Below are 23608 nucleotides of genomic sequence, written 5' to 3'. Positions count from 1 at the left end.
AGTCATACAACAGCTATATCAGTGATACGGTCTCCACCTGCTCTGCAAAACCAACGTTCTTTTAGACAAGCAACATGTCTTTCGCAAGAAGCGTTCGTGCACCTTGCAGCCCAGGGCAATTGAAGTTAATGGTTCGTAATTATTTTGCATAAAAGCTGACAACCCTTTTTCTTTATAATGATTTGTCTGTAGTATGGGAATAAACAATTCTTTCTGTTTGAAATTTTTGGGGCTATCATGGTGTGGAACAGCCTGCCAAATGACATGCGTACAGCGAAAAAGTATAAAGGACTTTGTTAGTCTGGTTCACATCTTGACAGGCCATAAGTATTCAGTTTGGTTGACATACAACAAGATCGTGAAAACTCTAGTAAATTATTTAAGATTCTATTGACTATTCTAAGTTTTACTGGTGTTTTGCTGAAATAAACAACCAAATCTTTTGAATGTCTTAGCCTTTATTTTAAAACCTACTCTGTTTAAAAAATCTCTTACTGGATACCTAAATTTAGTATGTCGGACAAGAGCTGTGTAGCTGTGTTGTCTGTTGTCTGTTGATTAAATGTGACCGCAGAAATAATGCTTAGCTTTACCTTTACCTTATGTTTAACGTCAAAAGAAAAACAACAGGTAACAGACCACCAGCTGAGCTAAAGGTAGTGTATAAACAACTAGTAGTTCTAAATGCCCTTAACTTGTTATTATGTATAAAACTAAATGTATTGTAAAAGCGTCTGAAAATCTGATATATTATGAAAATGTTGAAATCACTTCATCAATTAAGTGAGAAGTAAATGTAAATTTAGAATGTTAATGCCGTACTGTATCCGTAGATACCGGATACTGGGAAATTAGAGTCTCCAAGAACAGATAACTCGTATACGAGTATGCAGAAATTTTCTCGTTTTTGTGATTTCTATGCAACTTTGATATAAAAATCTTCGGTATTTCAATGATTTAGGCTTTATTAATTTGTTTAAGGTTTTTCTAATAATTAAAGTTGACTTAAAATGTATTTATCCAATATAATTGATCTTATTGACAGTGTCATCATTTCGGATAGTTCAGCTGGAAAATTAAATTTCTTTAAATAAAGGACATTGATACTGTCCAATAACCAGGCTGGGCAAATCTCCGGATCGGGGTAAATTACCTCGTTCAGGGTAATATACCCCGATCGGGGTAAAACAAGTACAATAGAAAAGTACAAAATTATGTTGTTGTTGCATGTTGTTGATCTGTTTTTGACCAGAAGGTCATGGTGATGACTGACGCCAATGAACACATGTACTGTTGTCGTCTACTCGGTACTGTATTTTCTAGGTACTTTTAATCATGTTACTTAAATTACATAGCTTGAGGGACGTTGTTTTTAGTTAAATCTCTTTGTTTTCAATTTCACTAAGAAATTTTGAAAGGCAGCGGCTATTCCCTCTCTAACTGACCCAGGAGCCTCTTCAATCTCTCCAGCTAATACTTTTAGGGTAACTGGCCCACACTGAATATAATTTCTGTGCAGCAATTCCTCCACAGTTTCCTCCATTTCATTCCTCATACTGTTGTATCTCTCACTTGTGCTCCACTGTCTCTGCAATCCCGCAGTGGCCACACTCCAGAACCTGTTCCACATTCATCTTGGCCATATGATGGTTTAACCTACAGTGCCCACTGAGCATTTGGTTGAGTATACTAAATGTGTTACGGCTGTATTCCCCAAATAAATCCCTGGTTCCTACCAAAGAGCTATAAAAATAAATAGATTGGCAACTTGAAAGGCATATAGAGCAAATCTTGCCAACCTCCCGTGACAAAAAAACGAGATCTCGTTTACCGGAAGTGGCGCTTTCTCCTCATGCCATTTTGTATACGAAAGCAATTATTCATCGGTAAAAAAATTATCACCGTATGACCACGCTTCTTTCGATGGCAAAAAAAACAACGTGTACTTCGTGTCTTAAGACCATTTCACATTAAACTAATTTTGTTTTAGAAGCTAACATGTATTTTAGATGTAGTTTTAAAGGTACAAATTGTAACTCCATGCTCGCAGATGTTTGTTTTTAGTAAGATAACGCCGAATCACGCTCTGACACGAGCTCACGCGAGATTACAGCCAGTTGCCATTCTGTGTATTTTATACTTCTTTGTTCCTACAGATGTGTAGATTTCCTATATTTTGTCAACTTTCTCAGAGTGTATATACTTGTTGTTCCACTTTTGCTGGTTACCAGACACCCAGCAAATCCTCAGGGGAGCTAGCCATCTGATAATTGATTTCTTAATGAATAAGTAATGATTTTATATAGTTTTAACTATTATTTACTTAAGATATCTGTAAACAAAATATTGTGTGAATACATACCAAAGTATATTTTACTTCGTCTCGAATAGATTCGATAAAACAAATGCGTTGATATTCTATTTTTAGAAATGATAAAACATCGATCGCCGAATGTCCATGTTATTTTGTAAAAGGAGATGTTTTCCAAACGGCCTAAACATTAATTGTTAAAACAAGCAATTCATTAATAAATTTTGACTATTATTTCAAAATAAAATGGATTAATTATGAACGCTTAACTACTGTTTTTCTAAAAGTTTTGAACATATCATGCTGTTTTGCAACAGATTTTAATGAGTGACGTCACGGCGAACTCACCATTATTGATTTCGGCAAACTTTCATTTTATCGGCTGAATATAATGCAGTGATTTATTCGTTACGATTAAAAGTAAATCTTTAGTAACTATTCACACAAAATTTTGTTTGAAGAAAAGTATCCATATCCAGTAAACAATAGGTATCATTATTTATTCATTTAATTAGGAAATCTATTACCGGACGGCTAGAAAATCCCCCGAGGATTTGCTAGCTGTCCGGTGACAGAACGCAGGCTAGGTGTCCGGTTATCGGACGGCTAGGCACTTCCTAAATTTTTTTTTAAGGAAGTGCAGACACTAACTTTTTAATTAAGGAAGTGCTAATGCTTCATATTCTCGTTGTATGATATAAACAGTTAACAATATGATGATTTTTTTAACAAATTTTTGTTGTAAAAATTTCTGATTTTCAACATTTTTTTTACAAAATTTAATGCAAAATTGATAAATAAAATGGTACATAGGCATGTTTGTAATGATGATATAAAGCTTTAGTAAAAATATTTGTGTTAGAACTTTAAAGAAAAAAGAAATATAAAAAAAAATATAACTTTTCTATTGTTCTTATTTTACCCCGAGCGGGGTATATTACCCCAAATGAGGTAATTTACTCCGATCGGGAGATGTGCCTCATAACTGACAAAGAAATATATTTTACACATCCATTGAACGTATTGTCTTACAGAAAGCATTGAAGATCTGTTCACCCTTTTGAAAGTGAAATTTACATCCATTCACTTTTGCAACACAACACGAAACTGTCAAATCCAGTTTATTATAAAGCATTAAGGCAGTGACTATGGCCTAGTAGGGGTCCGGTAACCAAACCTCTAGACCCAGAGTCTAGAGGTCTGGTTACTGGACCTCTAGACAACCCATACAGAGCTACCTGGAGGTCCGGTATCAATACGATTTCTACGAATTGTATTTATAAATAGGAGACTGTATTTTGTATTTTAAAAATGGGAGATGATTTCAAAGTTTCTATTGTATATTTCTCAATAAATAATAATAGCAATTTGTTCTGTAATTGGAAGCTTATATCAGATTTTTGTTTTTCTTGAGACTGATTCATTAAAATCATAAACTTAGTGCTTTCTTTAGAATTTAAGACATGGATTGTGCTCATGAATTGTTGAACTTGTTTTACTGGTTGAATAAATAAATAACAGTGACTACCGGAAATCGCTAAAATTTCATATTCAATGAAAAATAAAATGTTTACTATAATCATAACTTTTACCAACACATTACCTTCAACACTGGTAGTACATTACATACAGTACATATAATAGCACATATATATTGATTACGGGACCTCTAGACTCCGGGTCTAGAGGTCTGGTTACCAGACCCCTAGCCACTTCCAAGAATTAATTTAGATGAAAAATATTCTCACTGTCTGATTTTATAAACAATGCGTGCCCCGTTACAGTATGTATTGTCTATGTAGTGTGTATATATAGATGATCAGTGTTGCAAGAATTTATTGGTTGTAATTTGATTAAAAGTTCTTTCATTAAGTTATAAGTTGATTATAATTGTCCTAATTTTACCAAACAAAATTAATATTTACCAGCAGAGTTAAATTGAAATTTTACTGCCAGTAAATTTCCATACTCACAGTATAATTCAACGATCTTGTCTGTTGCACACCCCACCCTCCTCCCCCGCACCACCCCTTCAATCCAAGTCACACATATATAAATAGAAAACACAAGCACAATAATTCATATCAAAGCAGTTTCATTCCATAATATATTATATTATGTACTTCGCAGTACTCTTGAGTCAAATAATGACTGCAGATTTTTAACTAGTGCCCTAGGTTAAACATATTTGTTATCATCTAAGCATGTATGTATAAATTGATTCTGTGTATTTTTTATAGTCTTGCATTGTTCATAATATTTCATTAAATTATGCTAGAAGAGTCTATGAAATGCATCCTTGAAGTTATTGGTATTGCATTTTTAACCCTTACCCTGCTAAATTTCTAAAATGGACTGGTCCATCACTCAATTTGGACAATACTATTTATCATTTGAAGGGGTGTTCACTGAAAATTTACTGACTGAATAGCGAACAGTGCAGACCATGATTAGCCTGCACGGATGTGCAGGCTAATCTTGGTCTGCACTGGTCGCAAAGGCAGATAAACTCGCCGCCAGCAGGCTAAAGGTTAATAACAGTAAACCAATATATACATTGTTTAAGACTTTTCCTATATTAATTTACAGTAGGGCTGGGACGATTTCAATATTTTGAAACCGGTTAATCTTTTGTATGAAATCGAATCGAACCGCCATATTGAAAATGCTGTTTTCTTTCCTGACGACCGTATCAAGGTACTTCATCAAGAACTTATGGACTCTAATGTTTGCATGCAATGTGTTAATTAATAAGTCATGTTTTGGTGTATTTTATTTAAAGTATATCATGACAAGCAAATCAGAGACTATTGATGATGATGATTTTTTCTTAGCGGAAATATACTGCGAGTCTACATGCTGGTCAAAGAAGTGTATACATGCATTAGCAAAAATTTTATTGGGATAGTAGGATGTTTATTTATTGTTCGAGAGCGATTAGCGGTTTTACAAAATTGGAATCGATTCCACCTAGTTATCGAATCGGATCCGATTAATCGAGTAATCGTCCCAGCTATAATTTACAGGTCAATAAAAAAGTTGAAAATTTTGCTATGTAAACAGCTGTTCTTTGATTAAACTTGACACAGGGACATGTTGAACGTCCAAATATTAAAAGGCACCCTGTGCAAGTTTAATGTTATTGAACTACAGGTCAAAGACTGAGAGACGCCTCTTTTCTAGCTGACTTTTCGGAGAAAAAGTAGAGCTATTGCACTCACCCCGGCATCGCCATCTCCACTGGTTAAAGTTTTTTATTAAGTCATATATCCTTGTTACTATCAAAGCTTTTGACTTGAACAGTCAGGGGTGTAACTGTTTCAAGTTATCGCAGTTTATAACCCATTTGAGTTATTGCTTATATATTCATAACTTGTTTCAGTTATCATAAAATATTACAAAGCCCTCCTGTGCCAATTCCTCATTTTGAATGTGACTAATGTAATTATTTCCCGATTCCTTGAACTCTTTTATCTTTCCAGTTTTGCAGTAAATTTTTTAACGCAAAGCTGATAAAGTTTTATGCAAAAGGTTTAAAGCTATAAAACTCGTAGCATCCCATTATGCTTATCAGGTCATGATCAGACTAAAAGAGAATTTGATTAAGCACAGATTGCTACTTATTTCACTGTATAGGTCACTTTGTGAGAACAGCAAAAAGATTTTTTTTGAATAACTTACCTGAGTTAACTTATATTTTATAACTAAAACAGGTTATAAAATGCTTGAAAAAGTAACTGAAATAGGTTACATAACTTAAAACAGTTACACCACTGACTGTTGAAACTTAAAATAGTTATTTACTATCGAAGTCAACATCAGGAGAAACAATCCCCATAACTCTGTTTGAATTTTGATAGAGTTATGTCCCTTTTTAACTTAGAAGTTTTTGGTTAAAGTTTTATAAAGATTTTACTGGTAAAGCTCTAACACTGAGAAAAGTCAAGCGTGCTGTCTTATGGACTGCTCTTGTTTACCAAGCTGGTTCATTTGAAACACTATGGTAAAAATTACAATTGACCCCTAGCAAGTTGTGCATACTTTGCATACATAGGCCTTATGAACTGTAAATCATGAGATGCATGGGATTTGTTTTGGAAGATGATTTAGCATTCGCCTCAATTTAGCAGGTTTAAGGAAGTGGTATATTTACAGATTATCTGTAAATTTAAGTTGATTTCTTTTCCAGTTGTGAAGACTTAGAAGAGATGTCTCATTTACGGCTATTGCTGTCGACAGCTTGTAGACAGTATGCCAGTCTTACATTGAACAGATGTTCAGGTTGGTTTGGTTTTAAACAGAAGATTTTTGTATTACCTTAATACATTTACATCAAAGGATATCTGTAGGGAATGCAAAGAGTTTATGGGGGCCTCCATGGCCGAGTTGTTAATGTCGCTGACTTCAGATCACTTCACACAATGCTTCCCATTGACTGGAGCCTGAAGCTACTGACTTAACAACATTAGATAACTTTCAGTTGAATTTATAAATGTAACTTAGGGCCCTCCTTTGGTTAAGATTTTGCGTGCATCTATCAAGCTATATATCTCAGTAGCATTTACACACATGTTTTGGAACGAAAATTCTCAAAATGCCTCCAAGTCATTAGACCTACTGAACTCATCAGGTAAGTTAACTCTTTCAACATGAAAAACTTGATTTTAGTTTTGAATGCTGTCAAACTGTTTCTCTGTAACAAATGAAATTACACACAAGACATCCTTCTTGTCAAACATACCCAGGTTAGAGAACATTTAGTTGAAATTTATTCAAATTTTGGCACATTTTGTACTTTGAAAATTTGGTGGAAGTTTTGCACAAATTGTAATCATTGTCGTAACAAAATTTTAATTTGTAATAAATTGTAATAAATAGATCATTTATGTAAATATTGCAATGTTTTACCTTTTATTCAACTAAAAAGTTGTCAAATAGTAGTTGAGGGCCCTGTCTTAAGTTATGAACAACTCATTTTAAACAACAGTGCCAGTTTTATACTTTACATTTGGGTATAAATAGGGTTGAAGAGCAGAAGAAAACAACAATGTCAAGATGTTGACCTTTGACCAGTGATCTCTTATCAAGTTTGTTCAAGCGCAGCCCCTACCATTAATTTAGGGCAGTCACCAGGGTATTGGCTTTACAAATACTTTAATTATGTAATTTTAAAGCTTAAAAGTCTTTTTCTCCAAAAGTGCAAAACTTCTACATGAAATTTTTTACAGAATAGGCTAGTGGTCCTGTACCATAATTTTCAACTTGGGTCTCTTAGGATCAGAGTTTAGAGCATCTGTTGGGGGAAGGCATTACACACAGTTACTCAGGATATTAATTATGTCTCACCCTCTCTGGGGGAGCCATGTTGTTTTTGCCCTGTCCGTCCGTACGTCACACTTCATTTCCAAGCAATAACTGGAGAACCATTTGACCTAAAACCTTCAAACTTCATAGGTTGGTAGGGCTTATGGAGGAGACGACCCCTATTGTTTTTGGGTCACTCCGTCAAAGGTCAAGGTCACAGGGACCTGAACATGGAAAACCATTTCTGATCAATAACTGGAGAACGGCTTGACCCAGAATGTTGAAACTTCATAGGATGATTGGTCATGTAAAGTAGATGACCCCTATAGATTTTGGGGTCACTCCGTCAAAGGTCAAGGTCACAGGGGCCTGAACATGGAAAACCATTTCCGATCAATAACTTGAGAACAACTTGACCCAGAATGTTGAAACTTCATAGGATGATTGGTCATGCAGAGTAGATGACCCCTATTGATTTTGGGGTCACTCTGTTGAAGGTCAAGGTCTCAGGGGCCTGAACATTGAAAACCATTTCTGGTCAATAACTTGAGAACCACTTGACCCAGAATGTTGAAACTTAATAGGATGATTGGTCATGCAGAGTAGATGACCCCTATCGATTTTGGGGTCACTCTGTTAAAGGTCAAGGTCACAGGGGCCTGAACATTGATAACCATTTCCGATCAATAACTTGAGAACCTCTTGACCCAGAATGTTGAAACTTCATAGGATGATTGAACATGCAGAGTAGATGACCCCTATTTATTTTGGTGTCACTCTGTTAAAGGTCAAGGTCACAGGAGCCTGAACATGGAAAACAATTTCCGATCAATAACTTGAGAACCACTTGACCCAGAATGTTGAAACTTCATAGGATGATTGAACATGCAGAGTAGATGACCCCTATTGATTTTTGGGTCAGTTAATTAAAGGTCAAGGTCACAGGGGCCTGGTCATGTAAAATCATTTCCAGAAAATAACTTGAGAACCACATGACATAGAATGTTGAAACTTAATAGGATGATTGGACATGCAGAGTAGATGACCCCTATTTATTTTGGGGTCACTTGATCAAAGGTCAAGGTCACAGGAGCCTGAACAGTGACTTAAGAACCACTAGACCAAGAGTGTTGAAACTTAGCCGGATGACTGGACATGCCAAGTAGATGATCCCTATTGCAGCCAACCATCAGTGTCTCTTTGACTTTCGCTCCTGACCCCTATTGACTTCTTGCCTATAGGACTTTGCATTGGGGGAGACATGCACTTTTTTACAAAAGCAATTTCTAGTTTTGTTTTATAATCTGCCATTATTAAATTGCAGAGTTATTTAACATGTAGTGTTGGCTTGTGGTATGGTGGATTGTTTCAAGAAACCTTTTAAAAGCATGAAACAAAGAAATCTAATAATTTCTGTAAGATTACATGTACTATGTAATAAGCTGGCCACTGAAGAAACGTGTGGACTGTTTGATTGAATGATGTACAGAGAATCAGTGAGTTCTGTTCACAAATGGTATTTCTTTATTGTTTTTCAGGGTCTGCTTCTGTATTGAAAACAAACTTACACTACTCACCATGTCTGAATATAGATGTTGGTAGTTTGATAGATGGAAAAGAGCAAAAAGACAAGCCAGCAGAACAAAAGACAGCCGAGAAGAGAGTTTTTTATGCTGAAGCTCCAGTAGATCCAGAATACTTGTAACTATTACTGTAGTATAGTTTTATATATTGTCAGAGTATATTTTTCTTGGTGAATTGATTTCTTTACCTGGCCACAGATCAACAGTTACTGTTGTAGGAAAAAGCACATGAATAATCAATGTGTGTTTGAATTAAAAAATTAGCAGGATTATAGAAACTTAGTGAGATAGATTTATAGCTCTGCAGACATTTTTGCTCAGTATCTCCTTAACCCCTTGAAGGATTTTTATGAAACTTGGGTCAATTGATCACCTCATGTGTAGAACACGAGTCAGCCATGTCGGCTCAAGGTCAAGGTCACAATGCAAGCTCAAAGGTTTGAGTCTTTCATTTTGTATCCGCTCTCTATCTCTTAAACCCCTTGGAGGATTTTCATGATATTTGAGTCAAATGATCACCTCGTCAAGACGATGTGCAGAACTCATGAATCAGTAATTTTGGCTCAACATCAGAGACACAACTCAAGGTCAAAGGTTTGAACCTTCCATTTTGTGTCTGCTTTGTATCTCCTAAACCCCTTGAAGGATTTTCATGAAACTTGAGTCAAATGATCACCTCATCAAGATGATGTGCAGAACTCATGTGTCAGCAGTGTATTTTTTGATACTGAATACAGTGAATAGTAACTAACATGTAGAGTGAGGCTAGATATATACATTTACATCTCCTTAGTGAGTCTAGGTTTAAACATGTACATCTCCATGAAGTCTTTCATTGACACATTAGTATAACAAATGTAATGCATAAGAAGGGGCTTTAGCTATTCATACAGTTGGCATGACTTCATTTGCAGGCCAGGTGGAGAGTACATTCCTACAGCTAGTACATATGAACATATGGTGGACGGAATACGGTTTGATGAACTGCCAAGGATATACATCAACGCAACGTATCAAAATACCATAATTAGTGCTCATACCAAAACAAGTAAGATTAGAGAATGTATTTCAGTAGATCACTTGCAATTGTTGAAAAGCAAAATTCAAACTGTAGAGAGATGACTGCTGTTTTAAATTTTTCACAGAACAAGGAAAAGTAGGTGGTTCTGCTAAGACAGGTATTGATATGTGCACGAAAAAATATTCAGAGAAGAACCTTTATCCATCCTGCTTTTAAAGTATCAGATATGATGGTACCATCTCCAACCTCTGCCTCCATCTTGGAAAAAGAGTAGGTGTAGGTGTCTCCTAGTACACATGATAGATTGATAACTGGAGTGTACATTGTAGTTAGACTTGCAGATGCTAAACATTACATTAAAATGATTGCCTTTGATACATTGATGACCCATGCTGTAGATCAAAGGTCATGGTCTGACATGGGGACTGAAAATGGTTCAATATCAAACCAAGTTCAGGGCTTGAGCTAGGGGCCGACTTGAGCGAAATAGTCATTTTGGAGCTCCTGTCTTTGCTCTAATCAAACATCAAACTGAAATTCAATTCTTCCGATCTTTTTAATCCACCCTCTGCTTATTACCAATTATTGACCTGTTGACAATTTGCAAGTGTCTTAAAAAGAATAATTTCATTAAATCCATATAATTTTTACTCCATATTTTTTAAAATGCTATAAAACATGATAAAACCCAGACTGTCTGCGACAGAAATAACTTAACTGGAATTCACGCACATTTTGACACCTGCATCAGAAACTGGGTTAAACCTGTTGTACAATCTTTTCTTTTAATGCATGCCAATATTGGTATGAATGTCAGTTGAAAATCATCAGTAATCAGTATGAAACGTACTTCTCTCTTATGTTTGTTTGTTATGTTAATCCATTAAAATATAAGGTTGACTATTTTTAAAGTTGTGGGGAGGAGAGGGACATTAAAATGAAATACATTTTATAGCAAAAAATTTACCTTTATGGGTTTGCATGTCAAACACATGTACTCTGATGGTCTGATACATAAAATAAATAGAATGCTGCCTTTTTACTAGATTGGTTTTAATAATAAATTTATGTTGGACGTTCAGTCAGTTTGACTTTGAATTGTTTGTACAGTGACCTTGCTGATATATATATATATATTTTTTTTTACAGATGACTGCCTATCATACCAGTCAGGGGTAAGTATTTTATATCATTCATTTTGAAGCTTGAAAATTTATGGAAGGGGTTTTGTCCGCCTCTGTATTTCAGTGGGCTTCTTACCCACCTTGAAACTTCAACATGAGGGGTTTAATTCTACTGGAAGAAAGCACAATGATGGCTTTTATCATTTTTTGAAAGGAAAAAAATGGGAGGAGTTTGGTCCAGGAAGGGCTTTGTTTGACTACCATTGATATGTTATAGTTTTCTGTATAGAAATATCTGTTTATCAGTGTAGCTAAAGGAAGGGTTCCCACCCATCGGGAAAAGTCTGGGAAATAAAAAAGAATCAAGGTCTATGGTAAACAACACTTTATGTTTAAGTTTTAGCTCACCAATGCATGAAGTGCCTATGGTGAGGTTTTAGGATCGTTGGATGTTCGTCATCAATCAGTTCTGTGTTGTCTTTGAAGAATACATCCTCCTAAACCACCAAGTCAGTTTGGTCAAACTTCAACTAGAAGGAAAAACTTTAAAGATCTTCTCAGAAACCATTTGCATAATTTTGATTTAAATACGCAGAAATATTTCTTTGGTGATCCTTCAGATTGTTTGATGCCAGGGAGTGAAGCTAGTTTGCTATATGACTATGTAGAAAGTTTTGAAAATCATCTGCTACCCAATTTCAAAATTATATTGCAGTGTTCCTTGGGTTATCCTCTACCAAATCCCTTCAGATTGTACTGTTTTGTTTAAAAGCATGGCCACCAGGGTGTGGTGCATGTTTTCCCAATATATTTTATGGAAAAACTTTTCTCTGAAACTGCTGGCCAATTTTCAAAGTAATTTCGCAGCAATATTCCTTAAGTGATCCATACCAAATTCCTTCAAATTATTGTTTTATAATAAAACATGGCGACTGGGTGCAGGGTTAGTTTTCTCTTCAACTATTTTGGCTAAATTATGGCCCATTTTGGACTTGGAAATTGGTTCAGTTTTCATACAAGTCCACGTTTTGTGGCTTTGAATCTTTGAACACTTGTTCATCATTATGAAAGGCTTGACAGATTTAAATAGTTTTTGATACACAGGTGTAACATCAGAAAATACAGGGCAAGTTCGACTTTGAGGTCAGCAGGTCAAAGGTCAAGGTCACAATGACCCGAAACAGTTAAACAGTTTCGGAATGATAACTTGAGAATGATTGTGCCTAGGATCATGAAAATTGATAGGGAGGTTGGTCATGACCAGCAGATGACCCAGAAAATAAAAAGGATTTCAGACAATAACTTCAGAACGCTTGGGTCTAGGATCATGAGGCTTAATAGGGAGGTCGATCATGATTTTGAGTTCAAAAGGTCAAAGGTCAGAATGACCTTGCATTTAAACTATTTCCTGACAATAACTTGAGAACGCTTTGGCCGAGGATCATGAAACTTCATAGGGATGTTGATCATGACCAGCAGATGAACCCTATTGATTTTGAGGTCAGTAGATCAAAGGTCAAGCAAGTTCAGCTTTAACATTGACTTAGTTCTGTGACATGGCCTTATTGTTGGGTACAATTCATCACTCCTGTGACGACTCTAGTTTGACATAGAAACTAGTTAAGTTTGGCATACCATTCCATGTGTTGTCTATACTGTTTGATTTGTGGCTTTGAAACTTTGAACACTTGCTTAACGATCATGGTCACACATTGCCATATAGTGCAGTTCTTATCCAGTTTCACAAATACAGGTACATTGTTTGTCTTACCTATTTTTGTTTTGATGTCTGAAATTCTGTGGTAGTATTTTGACGCCATACTTAGAAATCTACATCAGTTCTTCAAATAGTCGGGCATGCTGTAAGCAGACAGCTCTTGTTTCCTCACGTGATGCTTTAACAAACTGTGAAACTGAGGTGAGAGATCCAGGGCCATCATGGTTGTTGTATGTAAGCAGGGGTCACAGTATTTGCTAGTGGGAATGGGTTGAAACTTAAAACACTCGGGGCACCTTGGATGAGTTGTTTATGTTATTAACATCAAACCACTTGCCCCCTATCCCCACCCCACAGATGTAGGTTTGAGCTCACTGGTTGCATAACTCTGTTTAGTTATTTCAAAGTTATGCCCCTTTTTTGACATTGCCTGTACTTGTTATTATTTCAATTATGAAGTGATAAAGCTTTCGAATAGTTGAGCTAGGCTGTTCTACAGGTGTTGTTTTGTATGATTGCTATTACTAAATATAGAATCAATGTATTGTTGCCGAGTGAATGTAAACACAAAAAGTATAAATAAAAATTAAGAATTTTGTGTTGTTAAGCTATAATTACTATTATTTATTTTTAGCTCACCTGTCACATAGTGACAGGGTGAGCTTTTGTGATCACCCTTCGTCCGCAGTCCGTCGTCAGTCCGTGCGTGCGTGCGTCAACAATCTCTTGTCTGCACGATAGTGGTTTCATTTATGATTTTATTTTAACCAAACTTGCACACAACTTGTATCACCATAAGATCTCGGTTCCTTTCTTGAACTGGCCAGATCCCATGATGGGTTCCAGAGTTATGGTCCCTGAAAGGGCCAAAATTAGCTTTTTTGACCTTGTCTGCACAGTAGCAGCTATATTTATGATTTGATTTTTACCAAACTGGCGCACAACTTGTATCACCATAAGATCTTGGCTATTTTCTTGAACTGGACAGATTCCATTATGGGTTCCAGAGTTATGGCCCCTGAAAGGGCCAGAATTAGCTATTTTGACCTTGTCTGCACAATAGCAGCTTCATTTATGATTTGATTTTAACCAAACTGGCATACAACTTGTATCACCATAAGATCTTGTTTCCTGTCTTGAACTGGCGAGATTCCTTTATGGGTTCCAGAGTTATGGCCCCTGAAAGGGCCAGTATTAGCTCTTTTGACCTTGTCTGCACAATAGCAGCTTCATTTATGATTTGAATTTAATCAAACTTGCACACAACTTGTATCACCACAAGATCTTGGTGCCTTTCTTTAACTGGCCAGATTTCATCATGAGTTCCAGAGTTATGGCCCCTTAAAGGTCCAAAATTGGCTATTTTGGCTTTTGCAGCCATATAGAGACTTCATTTATGGTTTTATTTGATACAAACTTCCAAAATAACTTCAACAATAATAATTCTTGGATGCCATGACAAATCAGATCCAATCGCAGGTTCAGTTATTTTATATCTGATTACCTCCCCTGATTGTAATCAAAATGGATTTATATCAGTAAGTTAACTTATAGGACTTACTTGAAATTTCATTATTGTCATTAGTTGGACTGAGCCAATCAGGGTAGATAACTATGGACTGATTTAATGTCAAATTACCTCCCTTTATTTCAAATTAAAATGGGTATATCTCCATAACTAATGAAGATACTGATTTGAAATTTCATTTATGTCAACAGATTTATTTGGCAGATCCTTCTTTTGTTCACTTACAATAACTTTTTTAGCTCACCTGTCACAGTGACAAGGTGAGCTTTTGTGATCGCGTGGCGTCCGTCGTCCGTGCGTGCGTGCGTGCGTAAACTTTTGCTTGTGACCACTCTAGAGGTCACATTTTTCATGGGATCTTTATAAAAGTTGGTCAGAATGTTCATCTTGATGATATCTAGGTCAAGTTCGAAACTGGGTCACGTGCGGTCAAAAACTAGGTCAGTAGATCTAAAAATAGAAAAACCTTGTGACCTCTCTAGAGGCCATATTTTTCATGAGATCTTCATGAAAATTGGTCAGAATGTTCACCTTAATGATGTCTAGGTCAAGTTCGAAACTGGGTCACGTGGGGTCAAAAACTAGGTCAGTAGGTCTAAAAATAGAAAAACCTTGTGACCTCTCTAGAGGCCATATTTCTCAATGGATCTTTATGGAAATTGGTCAGATTGTTCACCTTGATGATATCTAAGTCAAGTTCGTAACTGGGTCACGTGGGGTCAAAAACTAGGTCAGTAGGTCTGAAAATAGAAAAACCTTGTGACCTCTCTAGAGGCCATATTTTTCATGGGATCTTTATGAAAATTGGTCAGAATGTTCACCTTGATGATATCTAGGTCAAGTTCGAAACTGGGTCATGTGCGGTCAATAACTAGGTCAGTAGATCTAAAAATAGAAAAACCTTGTGACCTCTTTAGAGGCCATATTTTTCAAGAGATCTTCATGAAAATTGGTCAGAATGTTCACCTTTATGATATCTAGGTCAGGTTTGAAACTGGGTCACGTGGGGTCAAAAACTAGGTCAGTAGGTCTAAAAAGAGAAAAACCTTGTGATGTCTCTAGAGGCCATATTTCTCAATGGATCTTAATGAAAATTGGTGAGAATGTTCAGCTTGATGATATCTAGGTCAATTTCATAACTGGGTAATGTGCGATCAAAAACTAGGTCAGTAGGTCGAAAAATAGAAAAACCTTGTGACCTCTCTAGAGGCCATATTTTTCACGAGATCTTCATGAAAATTGGTGAGAATGTTCACCTTGATGATATCTAGGTCAAGTTTAAAAGTGGGTCACGTGCCTTCAAAAAATAAGTCATTAGGTCAAATAATAGAAAAACCTTGTGACTTCTCTAGAGGTCATATTTTTTCATGGATCTTCATGAAAATTGGTCAGAATTTTTTATCTTGATGATATCTAGGTCACATTTGCTCAAAAACTAGGTCACTATGTCAAATAATAGAAATAACGATGTCATACTCAGTTCAACACTGGGTCATGTGGGGATAGGTGAGCGATTCAGGACCATCATGGTCCTCTTGTTTAATTACTTCCCTTTTGCATTACTATAAATAGCTTATTTTTAGTAACTTTTTTATTATTGGCCGTAGGGAAAAACCGAGACCACTTTTCTGTGGTACAACATGGATGGTACCTCCAATTTTTAGGTGTATTTTGACATATCTGTACCTTGTAAGAATTTTTTTTTTCTTTTTGGTTAAATTTCTTCCCTTTGTTGTTACTGTCCTTTTGACTTAGATATTTTTTCTGAGGACCTTCTTGTCCTCAAGTGCAATGATAACAGGTGAGCAATATAGGGCCATCATGGCCCTCTTGTTTATTCTGTTGCAGGGAAGAGTTGGGTTTAAAAATACTAGAAAAAAGACAGCTGTTTGTGGGCAGACTGTTGGGTTGGCTGTTGGGATGGTAAGTGGTTGTTACTTACATAGAGATTATTGCATGAGTTTCTTTTCATATTTAATCTATTAATTTTTGAAACCAGTTGAATAGAATGATGAAATGCTTGGCAGAGTCTAGCATTTTATCAATTTCATTTGACAAGTTTGATTAGTTCAGTGTGGATTTAATTTAGTCTATTTATTACATGTAAGCTTTTCCTGCTGAAACATAAAAATTTCTTCTTTCTTTACCTGTTCTAGAACAAGTTGATTCGACCAACGTGGCCAATACTTAAAAGATGTCAGTAGCAAAGTTTTATAATACTAGTGTAATACCAAAATTATGTAATATGTAATTATTTCGCTCCCACAATGTCAACAGTGATAAGTATAGTTAGAAAATGTCTGTTTTATAAGTAATTTAATATGAAAACTGTTTTTTAAATCAGTGCTTGTTTTGTGTGCTGTAAAAACTGTTTTTAGCTCGACTATTCATAGAATACTAGAGCTATTTGACTTGCCCATGCGTCGGCGTCCGCGTCCCGATTTGGTTAAGTTTTTGTATGTAAGCTGGTATCTCAGCAACCACTTGTGGGAATGGATTGAAACTTCACACACTTATTCACTGTGATAAACTGACTTACAATGCACAGGTTCCATAACTCTATTTTGCTTTTTTACAAAATTATGCCCCTTTTTTTGACTTAGAAATTTTTGGTTAAGGTTTTGTATGTAAGCTGGTATCTCAGTAACCACTTGTGGGAATGGATTGAAAATTCACACACTTATTTACTGTGATAAACTGACTTACATTGCACAGGTTCCATAACTCTATTTTGCTTTTTTACAAAATTATGCCCCTTTTTCGACTTAGAATTTTTTGGTTAAGGTTTTGTATGTAAGCTGGTATCTCAGTACTCACTGATTGGAATGGATTGAAACTTCACACACTTGTTCACTGTCATGATCTGACATGCACAAAGCAGGTCCCATAACTTTATTTTGCTTTTTTACAAAATTATGCCCCTTTTTCAACATAGAAATTTTTGGTTAAGTTTTTGTATGTAAGCTGGTATCTCAGTATCCACTAATGGGAAAGGATTGAAACTTCACACGCTTGTTCACTGTCATGATATGACATGCAGTGCAAAGGGTCAATAACTCAACTTTGCATTTTACAAAATTATGCCCCTTTTTAAACTTAGGAGTTTTGGGTTAAATTCTTATATGTAAGCTGGTATCTCAGTACCCACTAATGGGAATGGATTGAAACTTCACACACTTGTCCACTGTCATGAGCTGATAAGCACTATGCAAGTTCCATAACCCTATTTTGCTTTTTTTAAATTATGCCCCTTTTTTGACTCGTATTCAATCAATCGACAAGGCTGTTGAATAGCCGAGCGTTGCTGTCCTCCGACAGCTCTTGTTTAAATCAGTGCTTGTTTTGTATGCTGTGAGTTAGAATTTTAGACAGAGGACTTGATTGTAAAAAAGGGCTGAAAGAAAATACAGCATTTTGAAGCTTTAACTTAAACTTTGGACTCAAGAAGACCAACCTCTTAGCTCAAAAGTGAGATCAAAGATCTACCGATTTACAGGTCATGGGCTTGATACCTGGGCTAGGTGTATCCTCCCTGTGACGGTTTGATAAAGGACATTGGGTGTTAGATCATTCCTCTTCCGCCCCAGATTCATTTGGAGAACCAGGCATTTCTTGGGGAGAACTAGTTAGTCCTGGTAAAACATCCAGATAAGGTAAACTGCCTGTTGACAAACAGCACTAATCCAAAATACAAACACAAATATCAGAATTAAGAGCATTGATGAGCACAAGTCTTAGAGATGTATAAACAATTGAACACCCTAAGTTTGTAAACAGTTTCGTGTAAATAACATATATCTACATGTACTTTTGTATTTAGGATTTACTGAAGAAAGGCCACAAAAATGCATGTATAATTGTGTCTGGACAAGGAGCTGGAAGATTGGTGAGTTTGTTGTTTGATTATTTTGTGCCTTCTTGTTTTTCTTCCTTGTTGTTTCTTTCCATACTTGAAATTGCCTCATTCTGAGGCACTGATATCCCGCAAAGAAAAGAAGTCAGTATAAATGCAGATGTTTTGATCTCTTGATGTGCCCATTACTGTTACCACAAAATGGTAGAAGGTGTTATATATAGGTGTATCTGTGAACCATTGCAATCATAGTGAAATGGTGGAATGTGTTATATATAGGTGTATCTGTGAACCATTGTAATCATAGTGAAATTGTGGAATGTGTTACATAAAGGTGTATCTGTGAACCATTTCAGTTATAGTACAATGAATGAATGTATAATATAACAGATTATCTGTGAACCGTTGCAGATACAATGTAATGGTGGAATGTATTATGTAACAGTGTATCTGTGAACCATTCCAGTGAAATGGTGGAATGTATTATATAAAGGTTTTACTGTGAATCATAACAAGTGAATGGTGGAATTTATTATATCACAGTGAATCTATGATCCATTAAAGTTACAGTAGAATACTGCAATACTTATGATCATTTAAATATCAGTAAAATACTAGAATATGAAAACAGTGTTTCTGTGAACCATTATCATAATAGTGACAATAAAGTGCTGGAATATTTTATATAACAGCTATAGTCCAACATCATTTCTTATAATTTGTATGCTTAGCCATAAAGAACACATAGTGTAACTGTCTCCACATCTCTGATCTCATTTGGAAGGAGTAAACAACTTATCAGTTTATCTTCAGCACTGTAAAAAGTACATTGTCTACATCAAAGGAGTTGTTTGTTTTATGCAGCCTTGAAGGTGTACTGTCAGCAGGAGTGAATATTGTATCTGTTACATTGTATGTTTCAGCCAGCTATGGAATGTGTACAGTTAGCCATTATTATTAAATATTGGTTCAGTTATATTGTAATTTTTCAGCCTGCTGTGGAATGTATACAGCTAGCAATTTCTACGTATTGTGTCTATTTCATTGTATTTTTCAGCCTGCTATGAAAGGAGTACAGTTATCAGGAGTGAATATTGTGTCTGTTACAGACATGACATACCCTGATTTTGCATCGAGACCAAGAAAGGCAAGAAGATTATAGGTCAGTCTGCTGCTTCTGTATTATCTTCCTCTTTGTAGCATCGTTCTATTATTACATCACATTTTGATTAAATTTTAAAGGAACTGGAGTTGTTTGTAAAATACATTTTCCTGCTTACGATTGCCATTTGGAGGTAGCTAAACTGTGTAAATAATGTTCAGTCTTGTAAGTGTATGGTGTCCTTGACTCTTGACCAGGTCATCTATGAAGTTTCACTACACTGTTGTTCCTGCGAGCATTTTCCTTGTAGTGAGGAACTGTTTTAAGACTCAAAGCCACAATGACCTTGACTTTGTGACCTAAAATCAGTATGGGTTATCTACTGACCACAGGCAATTATTGTATGAAGTTTGAAGGCAGTAAGACAAAACAATAGACATCATCTGCTGATTGTTTGGCAAGCATTACATGAAGTTTGATAGTCCTTTCCTAAGGTTTCACGAGTTACTGAAAACATTTTCAAGTTCATAGGGATCTCCAGGTTGAAAATTGTTTCTGGTGAATAACTGGAGAATGCGTTGGCATACTGCTGGCAAGTTTTACAAGATGGTTATTGATGATCAGTTTCTGACATCATATGTTTGGGGGGTGGGGGGCGGGGGTCAGTAAATTAAAGATCTTGTTCAAAGCGACCTTGAGACTAAATGACTGGAGAATATTTGAGCCTAAATATGTCAAAGTCCGTTGGATGATAGCCTTTGTCAATGGATGAACCATATTGTTTTGGGTTCAGTAGGTCCAAGGTCATGTTCTGAATGCTTTCAAGGTTGGAAACAGTAACTGTTATAATAGATCGGTTGCTTGAGAATGCTTATATTTCATTGGATGATTTCCAAATATCCCCTTATGACTGCAATTTGTTTTTGGCATTATTTGCTCAGAGATCATGGCTACAGCATTCTAAGTAGACTGAACATCAGCCAGTTATAGTTTGTCACTAACACCTAAGCATGACCTTACATGAGTTTATTAGTCCCCTACTGGTTGAAAACCAGTTTCGGGGACTATAGGAATGCACTTTTCCGTCATTCCGTCTGTCCGTCCGTCCGTCTGTCCGCAATTTTGTGTCCGGTCCATAACTCTGCCATCCATGAAGGGATTTTAATATTACTTGGCACAAATATTCCCCATGATGAGACGACGTGTCATGCGCAAAACCCGGACCCCTAGCTCAAAGGTCAAGGTCACAATTGGAGGTCAAAGGTCAACAGGGCTTTTTTCCTGTCCGGTCCACAACTCTCCCATCCTTGAAGGGATTTTAGTATTACTTGGCACAAATGTTCCCCATGATGAGATGATGTGTCATGCGCAAATTCCGGACCCCTAGCTCAAAGGTCAAGGTCACAATTGGAGGTCAAATGTCAACAGGGCTTTTTTCCTCTCCGGTCCATAACTCTCCCATCCATGAAGAGATTTTAATATTACTTGGCACAAATGTTCCCCTATGAGGAGACGACGTGTCATGCGCAAAACCTGGACCCCTAGCTTAAAGGTCAAGGTCACAATTGGAGGTCAAAGGTCAACAAGGCTTTTTTCCTGTCCGGTCCATAACTTTCCCATCTATGAAGGGATTTTAATATTACTAGGCACAAATGTACCTCATAATAAGACGATGTGTCATGCACAACTTTCAGACCCCTAGCTCAAAGGTCAAGGTCACACTTAGCAGTCAAATGTTAACATAGCATGAACAGGGTCTGTTTTGTGTCCGGTCCATAACTCTGACATTCATTAAGGAATTTTAATATCACTTAGCACAAGTGTTCCCCATGATGAGACGACCTGTCATGCGCAAATCCCAGACCCCTAGCTCAAAGGTCAAGGTCATAATTGGGGGTCAAAGCTCAACAGAGTTTTTTTCCTGTCTCGTCCATAACTCTGCCATCCATGAAGGGATTTTAATATTACTTGGCACAAATGTTCCCCATGATGATACAACATGTCATGCGCAAAGCCCGGACCCTTAGCTCTAAGGTCAAGGTCACAATTGGAGGTCAAAGGTCAATAAGGTTTTTGCCCTGTCCGATCCAGAACTCTGTCATCCATCAAGGGATTACAATATTACTTGGCATAAATGTTTCCCATGATGAGACGACGTGTCATGTGCAACACCCAATACCCTAGCTTAAATGTCAAGGTCACACTTTGAGATCAAAGGTCAAGAGGATTTTTTTCCTGTCTGGTCTATAACTTTGTCATGCAAAGCAGGATTTAGATATCAGTTGGCACAAATATTCCCCTGGATGAGACAACATGTCATGCGCAAGAACCAGGTCCCTAGGTCTAAGGTCAAGGTCATATTTAGAGGTCAAAGGTCAAATTCAAGAATGACTTTGTACGGGACATTTCTTCTTCATGCATGGAGGGATTTTGATGTAACTTGGACCAAATGTTCACCACCATGAGGCACCCTTGTTTTTAGAATTACGTCCCTTTGTTTTTACTATAAATAGATTTTATTGTAACTTTTTTATTACTGGCGGTAGAGAAAAATCGAGACCACTTTTCTGTGGTACAGCATGCATGTTACATCCAAGTTTTAGGTGTATTTTGACCTATCTCTACCTTTTTTTTTTTAAAAGATTAATTTCCCTTTGTTGTTACTATAAATAACTTACATGATAACATTTTTATAATCAGCCAAAAAAATTCAATATGAAAACAACTGTAGGTTTTTATATATATAAATTTTAATCCAAGTGTTTTGTTATAACATATTGTATATATAGTACAATAGTGTTTATACATCATCGACAGATATCAGTTCATTATGTTATACTGCAGTAGAGAAAATTAGGTGCCTTCCAGTAGGGGACTTTGTATTGCATGGCAATACTTCATTCACTTGTTCTAGATGGTGGTCAGAAATTCTGACTGGCTTACTGTACAAGAAATAGTTTATAATTTAGGAGAGAATATTTGCAATATGGCAAACTAGCATAGTGGGTTGAGTAGTCTGGGTTAATACAAAACTTGTTTGAATCTTTGGCGTCTTGGTTAAATTCAAAATTGTGTTATATGAGGTCAAAAACTTGTTTCAAATGCAAAAGAGCAGATATCATTTCTATGATAAATGACCTGTCACAGTAAATATTGTTTTTTTTTCTTACAGAATGTATTTAGCAGACACAAACACAGACTATGACAGAGGAGACAAGATAGAGTGACAGTTATTTCACATGAAAATGTTTAAATTATAATTGTGGTTCAGTTTTTTATTCTGTGTTCTAAACTCAGTAATAAAACCGGACAAATGTATTGTGTGTTGAAAGTAGGAATACAGTTAATAAAAAAATCTAACGTTCTAAATGAATTTCTTACCAAGCATGTAGAAAGGTGTTGGCCTCAGACAATGTTGACATTCTGTATCATGTTATTATACTGTGGAAATAAATTATGTTTTAAATTCTTGGGCATCATTTTTTATCTTGTGCCTGGCTCTTTTGAAGAAATCCATGTTTGAAACATTTCTGTATTTAACATTACTGCAAAACAACATATTTTGTTTTAATATGAGGGTAGGTAAGGATAGAAATAAGAATAGCATGTACGTATATTAAATAGCTATATTAGGCAGGTGTCATTAAATATTGAAATTTGAACTTGTAACAAGTCAACTAGTGGTCCCTGCAGCCGAGTGGTTAAGGTCACCAAACCAATTTGGAGTTACTTGCCCTGCTGTGTGTTTGAAACTTTGTTTGGAGTGTAGAAAACTTCATGTGAGAAAGCCATCAAGCTGGCTTAGGAAAGATCAGTGGTTCTGCCGAGTTTCAGGCCTATTCCTGAAACTGGACCCAGATGGGCCCTTGGATTTAACTCCATCACCAAAAGCTGGAAATGCCACCATTGATTTTAAGGAACAAAGCGCTATCAAGAAATTCAGGTTTGATTTATATCCGTTTATGAAAACATGAAAAATGGATATAAATAAACTAATATATTGGAATTCATCATTCAAGTACAACAGAGTTGTTTTAAGCTACAGTCAAACCTGCTTAAGGGACC

The 23608-nt window shown here is 36.1% G+C and overlaps 1 protein-coding gene across 2 annotated transcripts; it reads left to right on the top strand.

The window, feature by feature from the left end:
* Positions 1–6500: 6500 nt before the first annotated feature.
* LOC123565414 (28S ribosomal protein S11, mitochondrial-like) lies at positions 6501–23012 on the top strand. Of its 2 annotated transcripts, XR_008372017.1 has the most exons (9): positions 6501–6592; positions 9154–9316; positions 10113–10246; positions 11369–11394; positions 16437–16511; positions 18409–18474; positions 19499–19603; positions 22716–22783; positions 22875–23012. XR_008372017.1 is itself a non-coding variant. In XM_053549720.1 (8 exons), the coding sequence occupies exons 1-7, from the start codon at positions 6520–6522 to the stop codon at positions 19601–19603; spliced, it is 642 nt and encodes a 213-aa protein (XP_053405695.1). In that variant the 5' UTR covers positions 6501–6519; the 3' UTR covers positions 22716–23012. The 2 variants fall into 2 exon arrangements, 1 of the variants encoding a protein (XP_053405695.1); XM_053549720.1 differs by having other exon boundaries at positions 22716–23012.
* The last annotated feature ends 596 nt before the right edge of the window (positions 23013–23608 follow it).

The sequence above is a fragment of the Mercenaria mercenaria genome, chromosome 8, assembly GCF_021730395.1.
Source record: "Mercenaria mercenaria strain notata chromosome 8, MADL_Memer_1, whole genome shotgun sequence".
Taxonomy (NCBI): Eukaryota; Metazoa; Mollusca; class Bivalvia; order Venerida; family Veneridae; genus Mercenaria; species Mercenaria mercenaria.
This window is presented reverse-complemented; position numbering and strand designations above follow the sequence as displayed.

What these genes read in the sequence shown, in the direction of transcription:
- LOC123565414 (XM_053549720.1), top strand. Translation starts at nt 6,520, where the DNA reads ATGTCTCATTTACGGCTATTGCTGTCGACAGCTTGTAGACAGTATGCC. An exon ending in TAGTGCTCATACCAAAACAA is followed by an intron (nt 10,247 to 11,368) that starts GTAAGATTAGAG and finishes TTTTTTTTACAG; the next exon opens with ATGACTGCCTATCATACCAG. An exon ending in GCCTATCATACCAGTCAGGG is followed by an intron (nt 11,395 to 16,436) that starts GTAAGTATTTTA and finishes ATTCTGTTGCAG; the next exon opens with GGAAGAGTTGGGTTTAAAAA.